This window comes from Malania oleifera, chromosome 7, assembly GCF_029873635.1.
Source record: "Malania oleifera isolate guangnan ecotype guangnan chromosome 7, ASM2987363v1, whole genome shotgun sequence".
Classification (NCBI taxonomy): domain Eukaryota; kingdom Viridiplantae; phylum Streptophyta; class Magnoliopsida; order Santalales; family Ximeniaceae; genus Malania; species Malania oleifera.
Window position 1 is genome coordinate 75,844,964 of NC_080423.1, and position 11,201 is coordinate 75,856,164.

The 11,201-nt window shown below is 35.8% G+C and overlaps 1 protein-coding gene across 6 annotated transcripts; it reads left to right on the plus strand.

Annotated features, from left to right (window-relative positions):
• The first annotated feature begins 774 nt into the window (after nucleotides 1-774).
• On the plus strand, nucleotides 775-9,775 carry LOC131160331 (uncharacterized). 6 transcript variants are annotated; one of them, XM_058115913.1, is made up of 7 exons: nucleotides 775-1,098; nucleotides 1,670-1,886; nucleotides 4,149-5,489; nucleotides 5,568-5,636; nucleotides 5,721-5,919; nucleotides 9,303-9,393; nucleotides 9,493-9,775. In XM_058115913.1, exons 2-6 carry the CDS (start codon nucleotides 1,884-1,886, stop codon nucleotides 9,371-9,373), a joined length of 1,683 nt encoding a protein of 560 aa, XP_057971896.1. In that variant the 5' UTR covers nucleotides 775-1,098; nucleotides 1,670-1,883; the 3' UTR covers nucleotides 9,374-9,393; nucleotides 9,493-9,775. The 6 variants fall into 6 exon arrangements, with proteins under 6 accessions (XP_057971896.1, XP_057971897.1, XP_057971900.1 ...); XM_058115914.1 differs by having other exon boundaries at nucleotides 9,500-9,775; XM_058115917.1 differs by having other exon boundaries at nucleotides 800-1,098; nucleotides 5,571-5,636.
• The last annotated feature ends 1,426 nt before the right edge of the window (nucleotides 9,776-11,201 follow it).

Consider the following 11,201-nt stretch of genomic DNA (forward strand, 5'->3'; position numbering starts at 1 on the left):
AGTGACGGTTTTGAAATTCATCACTATTATTTTCCTATTAGTGACGGTTTTAAAACTGTCGCTAATACTTTACTGTTAGTGACAATTTTGAGCGGAACTAATGTAGAATTTATAGTGACGGTGTTAGGATTTTAGTGGCGATTATAATCCTTTACTAATATTCTATTATTAGTGACGCTTTTAAAATTCGTCACTAATAATTATTAATAACCACAGTTATGGTGACTATTTCAAAACCGTCACTAATACTTGTAAAATCGTCACTAATATATTAGTGAAAGTTTTGTGATTTTTAGTGACGATTTTGATCATTACTAATAACTTTATTTTTTTATAGTGACCCTTAGATCTCCAGCTATCATAAAATTGCATTTATGAGGAAAAAATTATCGTAATGACATGTTTTATTGGATAAAATTGTGTTGATGCAATAGTGTTAGGTAGTGAACAACTTTATTAAATTGCTTAATCTTATATGATTAGCTAATAATTAATTTAATGCATTATTGCAATTATTCAAGCATCCACTCATTTGGCATTTGAAATGTTTAAGCAAAAATATAATTTTATTGCTAATTTATTGTGGATATATTTTTTAATTTTAGTTCTTAACAATATTTTAAAATAGATTTCTTAAAATTTAATATCAAAAGTTGAAGAGCATCTAAAACTTTTTAATTGTTATAATTATGTTTTTCATGTAAAAGTTTTATTGAAATAATTCCTTGAAATAATCGTATTGAAATCTTTTTATTGGGGAACGTTTCACAAACCGCGCACCCACGGAGTAGTCACTGGCTTCGACCGGCGCCCGAGAAGGAAGGGACCAGATCGTGCTACATCCAGTCCACGTGTACGGTCAAGATAAGGTTACACGAGTTGCGATCGTGAAGGGCACCATCTTATAATCTTTCCTCACTAACAAAACCCCACACCAACTTTCCATCTGTCCAGATCTCGCCGCTGTCCCTGGCCGTACAATCGCCGGCCAAATTTCCCGGCTCATCGTCGCCGGCGAGTTCATCGATCTTCTTTCACTGTTCATATCGTACAGTCCGTGAAGTTTCGATTTCTCCGTCGGAGCTTCATAGTACCGAGGTCAATCTCTGTTGTTCCGCTCTCACTCTATTTAAAATCTTAGGTTTGGCGCTATTGGGTTTGTTCTGTTCTGTATTTTGCTATTTGATTCTTCTGTGCTATTGGGAGAACCTTACCCTTTGCTTGCTCGCGGAGAAAACGCTAGAAATGAAAAGAGAAGATTAATAGTTTTGAATCTTACGCTTGCTGTCGCTTTGTTTCAAGAACGGAAGAAATCATTTCCAGAAGTTTTATTATGCTCAGTGAATCATTTTGTAGACGAGTAATACTTTTGGGTCTTTTGTTTTCCGTTGATTGTTTCTAAAAACTAAAAAAATTTCATTTCCACTCGTGTTATGTTGAGTTGAGTCAATTTAATATTTTTTTCGTCACTTGTGTCATGTTTTTTTTTTTTTTTTCTCATTACTTCTTTTATTTCTTACATTTCTCAGCACGCGAACAGGACATGGAGTATTGCGTTAGCTTAGATAAAATAATTCATCTATTCCTAATATGGGAAATTGTGGTGGAGTTGTCTGTAGCTCTTTTTGTTTTCTCACATCGTGTTTTGAAATTTCCTTTGGTCCGGCAGGTAGCTATCAGCAAGCTTGATCTTCCATGAAGCCATGTGGTTTTTTGCTTGGCATTTGTCTTGCAAAATCACTGTAAAATAGAAGGTAAGTTATTTACGACCTGTGCCATGAAACTACGCCCTTATAGCTAGAAACCTATTAAGAAGGGCCGGAAGCTACTGACACTAGTTTGCTGGAAGCAGAATCCGAAGGAACTTGAACTTTAGCAGGAAAATGGTATGTTATATATTATAGGAAGGGGTGTTATATTTAGAGCATTAGATGTGTTTCAAGCAATGTTTTGTTGCCTCTTACAGCTACCAATATGTGTTTATTATGTGCGTGTTTCTTCTGATATATTTGGTGCAGGACTGTGTTTCTCAACTCCTTGCCAAGAGGGGATACTAGGGTGGAAATGGTATATTATTGCATATAGTTTTGAATTTCATATTTGGGATTGGTTTCTTGAGGTGAGCCATTAATTGAAATTTCAAAAGCAAAACTAGTGTTTTTTGAGCCCCCCAGAGAGGGGAGGGGACTACAACCGTATTTTATTTATTTATTTATTTTTTAAATTTAATAAATATGATCTCTGTGGGAGGGCTTGAGCAGGTGTGGCATGCCCTTTTTAAAATAAATGAGACAACGATAGTCATTTTGATCGTTATTTAGAAGCAAATAAAAGCGCCAACATCAATTGAGTAAATATCTTAATGCATGCATGTGCACGTGCATGTACGTTCAAGCACAGGGAAAATAACCAAATAATTGTAAGAAACTATAAAAGCAATTTTCTATGGAGTTGAAAATTGCTTTGTCAAATGTTGTTGACGGCTAATTATTATTCAAGTTGTTAAATCAACGCATTTGATGCTGACCTCAGACAGTGGGTCTCAATGTGTGCTGACAATGCAAGGTAGTGGAGGTGACAATTTAGAAAATTTGTCTTGTTGCAAGTTTAACAAGAGAGCAACAAGTAGGGAAAGAAGAAATTTATATGGAGATAATTAAGAATCTATGGTTCAAGAAAGGCGCTTGTCAGGGATTTATGTGAGTAAATAGTTTGAAAAGGGTAATTTTGGAAGTACACTGAGGATTTTTTCCCTTTTGGTGGAGGGGGCGGAGGGGCGAAGGGGGTAAGGAATAGAAGAAATGGAAGGTGCTGTTTTGGAAGGTAGTACCTTTCGCTTAATGGAGGTATTGATGAGGGAGTGATATGTGAGTTTACCTATTTATAATTATTTGCATGTTTGTGAGTTATGTGAAGCGGTGAAGGAGGGTGGTTTGGTCTCATAATAAAAATCAATGTAGTTCTTTCTAGAAAATGTGAGAAGAAAACGGCATTGATGCAAAACCTATGTTGGGGAGAGTTGGGTTGACGAAGATGCGAGTTTTCTATAGTTCTAATCCACCTTGCTTTGACCTCGGCTCTTATTCTAAAATTCCCACTGACTCGCTTTTGTCCTGATTTTATGTATTCAGATCTTGTATTGTAGCAGGATGGGGTTGGCATGTAGTTGCATATGCATAAATATAATATGCTTATATATAGGACTGCATATATTAAAATTCATTGGATAACTGATTAAATGGAAATTGCATAAATGCAAACCTTCTCAATGCTCATCTGAATAAACTCGTCCTGCTAGGACAAGGTGTGTTATCTAGGCAACCTTCACTGTTGGCTTCTTAATTTAGTTTACGGAATAAATAACAAATGTTGGTTAAGGTTCAGGGAGTTTATTAGTGGAGGTAATACGAGTTTTAAGAATTTGAGCATGAAAGGATGTTTAATTTTAAGAAAAAGGAATGGGCCTTTAAGCAAGGAGAGAGTTCTGTATGAGAGATTTTAATTGGCATACTTTCAAGTTTCAATAGTTCTACACAAGGTGTTGGTTCATATTTTGTCTAGCTTGATGAGTTGCGTTTTGTACAATTAACTTCATTGATTGTTTTGATTACAAGATTATGGAATCCATGTTAAGGCTGTAGCTGAACCGTTAATTGGAGTGTGCATTATGTGGTTATGTTATCTTGTGTTCAATGCTTGCTTGTCCCAATGAAGTTGTATAAAATTTTTTGAATTCTTGTTAATAGTTTCCAGAATAATTTTTTTCACCTGTAGCATCTGTCATATCTCTTGCTAGTTGAGAATATTAATGACATTATTGGAGGTAATTTTTTTTTTAAAAAAAAAATGAAACTTCACCAATTGAGTTTCTTGAAAAATATTTTGATCTCCACTAAGTATTTGTTTTAATAGCATCCAGTTACCAACTAATAACTGTGTTGGTGATGGACTTTTTATCAGTTCATCTTTTTTTTTTTTTTTTTTTTTTTACATATTTACATAGTGAAGAAAAAAAAAAGATTTATTGTAATAATCTTGATGGCATCTTGATCTCTGCTATGCCTAGGCACAAAAGTTGTTTGTTTTCTTGTCATCTTTCTTCATAATCTGTTTGGTGAGGGCATTCTTTGAACAGTTGTTTTTAACAGTCTTTCCAGAACAAGGGCCTTTGGATGGCAAAGGGTACTGAGTGTTTAACCGATAATGAGATGGGTTATGATAATTCTGCCAGAATAGAGCCAAAGCGCTCTCATCAGTGGTTCATGGATGGTGTGGAGGCAGATCTATTTCCCAACAAGAGACAAACTGTTGAAGTTCCAAGCAACAACTTCTTTCCTGGAATGGCTAATGCAAATGTTTCTCCATGGGGAAATCCTTCAAGTTTTCACTCAGTCCCGACCCAATTTACTGAAAGGTTATTTGACTCTGAAACAGTGAGGAACATTAATTTTGATGAGAGAAACATTCCATCAGTTAGCACAGGGAATATGAATATAAATATGAATATGGGTAGTAAGCTTGTTGAGGATCCTTTTGGGATTGATTCTTCATTTGGTTTATCTATGTCTCATACACTGACTGATCCTAGGTCAGGTCTTAACTATGGTGGGATTAGAAAAGTTAAAGTCAGCCAGGTGAAGGAATCTGAGAATGTGATGTCTGTATCAATGGGAAATGCATATGCTAGAGAGGATAATGATACTGTATCGGGGGCACATACTTATAACAAGGCAGATGAGAATGCCATATCAATGGCTCTTAATTATAATAGAGGTGATGAGCATGTCATTTCCATGGGTGAGACCTATAACAGGGGTGAAAGCAATTTTATATCAATGGGGCAACCATTTAACAAGGGGGATGATAGCATATCAGTAGGTCAACATTATAGCAGGGGGGATGACAACATATCAATGGGTCACAACTACAGGGGAAATAATAGTACCATATCAATTGGTCAGGCATTCAGGAAGGGTGATAACAGTGTCATGTCAATGGGTCCAACCTACAACAAAGGGGATGACAATGTTATTTCAATGGGTCAGGCAACCCACACCTTTAATAAGGGGGGTGAAAAGACTGTATCATTGAGTCACACATACAACAAAGGTGATAGCAATTGTTTATCAATTGGTAATTCCTTCAGCAAGGCAGAGAGTAATATTATATCCTTTGGTGGTTTTCACGATGATGTTGAGACTAATCCCCCAGGAAGGCTTATATGCAGTTATGACTTGTTGATGGGTCAGGCTTCAGTTCAAAGATCAGAAGTACTTAATGAAAAAGAATTGTCTGAATTAAATGCTGATGCCCTTGCAAGTGCTACTCAGGTGACTGCTTCTGGAACTGAAACTCTTCTCAAGAAGAAAGATGAGCCAAAAGCATCTAAAAAAGTTCCTTCAAACAACTTTCCTTCAAATGTTAGAAGTTTACTATCAACTGGAATGTTGGATGGAGTTTCTGTGAAGTATATTGCCTGGTCACGTGAGGTAAATCTTAATTCTCATGCATTCATCTTTCATGATAGCTTACTTTTTGGTGATATGTATGATTATTATGTATGTTAGAAGGAACTCCGTGGTGTTATAAAAGGTTCTGGCTATCTCTGTGGCTGCCAGGCATGCAACTTCAATAAGGTGAGTTGGTTTAGATTCTAACATGGTGGACATTTTGAGCTAATACATCAACATAGAGACCAGGTTATTAATTGGGTTATGTAGGTTATTAATGCTTATGAGTTTGAGCGGCATGCTGGTTGCAAGACAAAACACCCAAATAATCACATATATTTCGAGAATGGGAAAACTATATATGGGATTGTCCAAGAGCTCAGGAGCACGCCTCAGAATTTGTTGTTTGAAGTTATCCAGACGATAACTGGTTCACCTATCAACCAGAAGTCCTTCCGTCTTTGGAAAGGTAATGCAAACTAGTTCATTTTATTATTTTAGAAAGCTTTATAGTTCTATTAGTGCAATTTATTATTTAAGGAAGTAATATAGTTTTATTAGAGGTGATGGCTAGACATGTTGATAGTCCGTTTTTGCCAGTTTCTCTTGTGGGAAAAAAATATTTATTTATTGGAATAAACAGAAAATGTTATTAAAAAAGTTAGAAATAGAATACAATTGGGAGGGCACAATATCCTTCATCAAGAAGAAAACTAATAACAAGAAAACTAGAAGATAATCCAACAACAAAGGGAGAGCACTGAAGCTATCAAGAAAAATAATTCTTCTCCAAACCAGGTCTGGAAAAGTGCTCTTGCCTTTAAAAATCTTACCATTCCGCTCCAGTCAATTGGACCAAAAACTGTGAAAGTCCCACAATTCAAGAGAAGCACGCCCCTCCTTATGACTACTAAATGCACAAACTTTGAAAAAGGAAACCTTCCAAAGAGGATTTGCAAACCTTATTCTCCCCCAAAACTCCAAGGAGCCTACTCCAAATGGACACAGGAAAGGCAGAGTGCAAGAAAATATAGTATTTGTCACGCCATTACAATAGAAAGGGAGCATAAACAGTGCAACACAGCTCCATTTGACCTCCTCATGTGTAAAAAACCATCAGTTTTAATCTTGTTGAAGACCATATGGCTGGTAAAGGTCTCATTTTTGAAGGGATCTTAGCTTTTCAAATGAAGGAATTCAAAGGAAAATTGTCATTGCTAGAGCCACTGTTTAAATGATAAAAGATAGATCAGAAAACTCTTGAAACATCTAGCGTCCAAACCTTTTGCTCCTCCTTTGAGGAAGACAAATGGAATCTAGAATGCTTAGCAGCTTAACAAGATCATTTGCTTTGCATTTCAAATTTGCTCTAAAGACTGAATTCTGAGGGCTATTACTGAACCTAAAATAAAAAAATAGAGGCTGGAGGATTATGACAATTAGAAAGAAGATACAAGTGAAGAGACATGATGGAAAAAGAAGCATCCCCTGTTCAGTGATCCTCCCAAAAATGGATACTCTACATATTACCAATAGGAAGCTTTGCTGAAGATGATAGACATGATAAATGAATTTCCAAGGGCTCTTGTAAGGTAAGTAACGCTAACACTAGCAATAACATCCCAGCCATTTGGATTGATTCCTTGTTTAATTTAATCACCTTATGCCAAATGGATTTATACTGAAAAGGAAAATGCTGTAGCAAGTTTATATACAAAGTAGAGTTTTTAGATGCTGGGTTTCCCAAGCATAGCCCTCTCCTTTGCTCTAAGGTCTATGAACCTTATTGCCACCATTGGTTTTTAAAAGGTGAAGGCATTAGGTGAGGCGTTTTATCCCTAAATAAGCGTGGGCCCGAAATTTTTGGGAATTTAATTTTTTAATTAAAAATGTATATATCTAATTCAAAACTAAAATTTAAAATGTTACATGTAAAATTAAAAGAGAAAAATAGGTCATTTTAAGCTTGCAAAATGAATTTTAAATATAGTTGTGGGAGATTATGAAAGAAAGAAAAACATAGCATGTCAAGAGGTGGAGAATAAACAGGATAAATGGGGCAAAACAGTAAAACACATGCACTGGCAACATCCAATAATGAAGAAATGAACTGATCAAGGTCTTAACAATATATTTGGGGCTCTATTGCTTGAGCAAAGACCTCGTTGCAATGCATTGATGACTTCTCTATGCTTGATCTACACTCTCTCTTTCTCTAACAAAGCTAAGATAGGTGTCTATCAACTTCCTACGATATTTTCCATCCTATGCATGTTCGACCATGCACAAAGCTTTATGCTTTGAAGAAAATCGTGTCAAAGGTGCACTTTACATAAAGGCGTATGCTTGAACCACGATAAGAACTTTTAATTTGTGCACTTTAAGGTATTTTTAGCGCACCTTGTACTAAGGCCCTTGAGAAACATTTTTTAAAACACTAATACTAACTAGCAAGATTATCTTTCTTGCACTCACCAATTCCTGACCACTAGAAATCTCTCCTCAACTTCCCTAGCTTTGTAGCAACTTGGAATTTAATGCAAGGAAAGATTATACAAAGGAATAGAAAAAAACAAGCTGGAGTAATTGTAATGCAACACAAATCCATAATTATGGACACCTTTCAACAGTTGGGTTCCCAAAAGGCAATTGTTATGGCTTGATTTGCATTGTTGGCTCACAAGCTTATGTCTTAAGCTTTCTTTAAGGTTAGTGGTGACTTGACATGTTATCAGAATCATGGTTGCAAGGAGGTCGTAGCTTAAATTCGAGTTGCATATGCTTATTGTTTGTTAAAAATGATCTCATTTCTCATAATGAGTGTTATTCGCATTTTTTTTACATCTGTGCAATTGGGGTAACTTGAAAACAATGCTCTAGGATTGCTCCTAAGGGAACTCTCAAATACGTGAGAGGCCACTCTACACCAAACAACTTGCGATATCTAGAACTGAAATAAAAGTCCTTCCTTTGAATCAATGCCATTCAACCTATTGTTAAAATGACTATTCAACCATGAAAACCTCTCAAACAGTTATCACATTGGAAAATGTTGCCAAATTGTCTCGAGAAAATGAATGGTATTGTAAGCAAATGTACGTTATGACACAACATCATCCCCAGAGCCCACTTGAGAGCACCGCTTTCAACTCCATGAGTGATCATCCTACCCAAGACAACCAACAAGAGTGAACAAGAATGAGATAGAAGATCAGTTTCCTTAACACCCCTATTCTCCCCTAGATGCCTTAAACCAATATTTGGGTTCAACATTAACAATACATGCAAAAGCTTTCGAGAACAACATCCACTAATCCCACCTTTACCACCGACCAAACTCCTACCCCAATACAATCAGTAAATCTGCAACAATCCATTCACAAGCCTTTTTGAAATCAAGCTTGAAGGCAATTCCCTTCATCTGAGTCCTTATAGCATCATTCACATCCTTGTTAACTGCTAATCTGATTACAACGAATAAAAGCATTTGCGCTACTGTACTATGCAAGATCCCACTTACCTTATTAGAGAGCACATTAGCTAATACCTTATAAATGCCACTGATCAAATTAATGGGCTTGAAATACTTTATCTGTAGAGACCTATTTTTTTTAAAGCACCAATCTAATAAAGTCTATTTATACTCTTACCTGCTACTTCATTGACAAAGAGTTCTCTAAAAGGTCTCATAGTCATCAAATCATCCATTATGACATTTCAGACACTCTTGAAAATGGTCATAGTAAAACTTAAAGGAGCCCATCTCGTTAAGAAAATATTATTATTTGTTTTTGATTTGTGATGTGGTCCTTCTCAAATGTGCGGGTGTGTGTTTTTTTTTTTTTTTTTCAGAATCCTTTCTAGCTGCAACACGGGAGCTTCAACGCATTTATGGCAAGGATGAAGCAAAGCAGTTGTCATGAAGAACAGTTCATGATGTAAGGTAGGATGACATTTATTTATTTATTTATTTTACGGATAGAAGTAAATATATTTTGGAAATATCTTGAACTTTTAATGGTCACGGGTTAACTAATGCCAGTGCTCAGATCCCTTTGGTTTGAAGACGAATATTATGGCTGAACTAGGAGACCTTCTTTGCGCCTGCCCCTGGGACAGAACTTCCGGCCATATGCTTGCAGTGTGCATTTTTTTGATTTCCTTCAATGGAGAATGAGATGTGTTTTTAAGCCATTGGAGGGAAGTTTTATAAATATTTTGCCATACATGGTCATCCTTTCTGATATTTTTGTATTGTATCTCTGTTGTAAATGATTTGCCTTCTATTTCACTTTACTTTTTATAAAAGTTTAGGATGTTAAAAATGATCCGTCAGGATTTTTTTCTTTTTGCTGGACTTTGAGAAGCGGCCAGTTCAGCCTGAAGTATTGGACTGTTCTTAAAGCATGCTCCAAGCTGTTCTATTTCAAGTCAATGTCATCACCTTCTCAAGGGCTTTGATTTGTTTTGAACCAATATTAATGACATTAAGCATTTTAGTTGGGGCTATGATTCAATCAAATATTTTTAAAACTAAGTTAGATGTTTGGCCTTCTATAGCTTCAACTGTTTATGAATTCAAGATTATCATGTCCTATTTTGTGTCTGTAAGTGTGTCTCCTTCATTTTGCTACTTACATTTTGATTAATATTCATTTGTGGGGTCCATTCTTTCCTCGAGGAATTGAAGCTTTCGTGGCATCACCATCTTTGTTTTGTGGGGTGGAATGAGATAAGGGAATTGAATGAAAATTTAAATGAAATTAAGTGGAAAATTTATTTCATTCTTCTTGGTTTTATTTTATTCTATTTTACTTTTCATACCAGACCAAATGTGCAGGGGTAGTGGTTGGCTGGTTTCATGTTTTGGCGTTTTGTTAAACGTTTAGTTAACTGCAAGGGATCTCTGATAAAGCGAAATGACCCAAATGGGGTTGTAACATGAAACCAGCCAACCACTACAACTGCACATTTAATAAAATCAGGAAGAATGAAATCGAAATTTTCACTTGATTTCATTTAAATTTTTATTGGATTCCCTTCTTATCTCATTCCACTTCACAAAACAAACATGCTGATGCCACAAAGGTTTCAATTCATGGCACTGCAAAATAGAGTTGGTTGAAATTCTCATACGCTAGTAAATATAAGCGGACTCTGGTCCTCTCGGGTATTTTGGAAAATGTCGTGTGTTTTTGTGTGCTTTATTTTATTTTATTTTTAAAATTTCATTCCTATTGTTACCCTACAGTGGCATCCAATTGCAAGTAACCGCCTTCTGGCATCAATTCCGCTCTTGATTGATTTTATCCCACCCTCCAATTAGCTCCAGCCTCAATATTTCCATTTCAACGACGAGTAGTGTTGTCATTCCAATTCTGTTATTTTGGTTAAGGGGCGCAGACTCTCTCGCCCTCTCCTGAATTGAATTGAGTTCTCCCATTAATTCATTTGCATTGTACTTAATTCACGAGACATTGCCTAATTGGAAAGGCTGTGTGCGCGCTAGTTTAACCCTTCTCTTATTATGGTCATCTTTGGGAGATGGGGATCCCTGTCGATGAGCACATAAATTTAGTAATTTTAAATTATTTTGCAGAATTTTTATATATTTTGTGCTCTATAAATACTGGTTTAGGTTTGTTTTAATGTCTAAGATTTTATTATTTATGTGATTTGGTATATTTATGTAAAATCAAATGTTTGGTGGTGCCAACATCTCAATTCTTACTCAAACCTAGGGTTAGTGGT

Excerpts from the sequence above, each read along its gene's own strand:
- LOC131160331 (XM_058115913.1), top strand. Across the intron at positions 5,490-5,567 it reads ATATTGCCTGGTCACGTGAG|AAGGAACTCCGTGGTGTTAT; the intron begins GTAAATCTTAAT and ends TATGTATGTTAG. Across the intron at positions 5,920-9,302 it reads GTCCTTCCGTCTTTGGAAAG|AATCCTTTCTAGCTGCAACA; the intron begins GTAATGCAAACT and ends TTTTTTTTTCAG.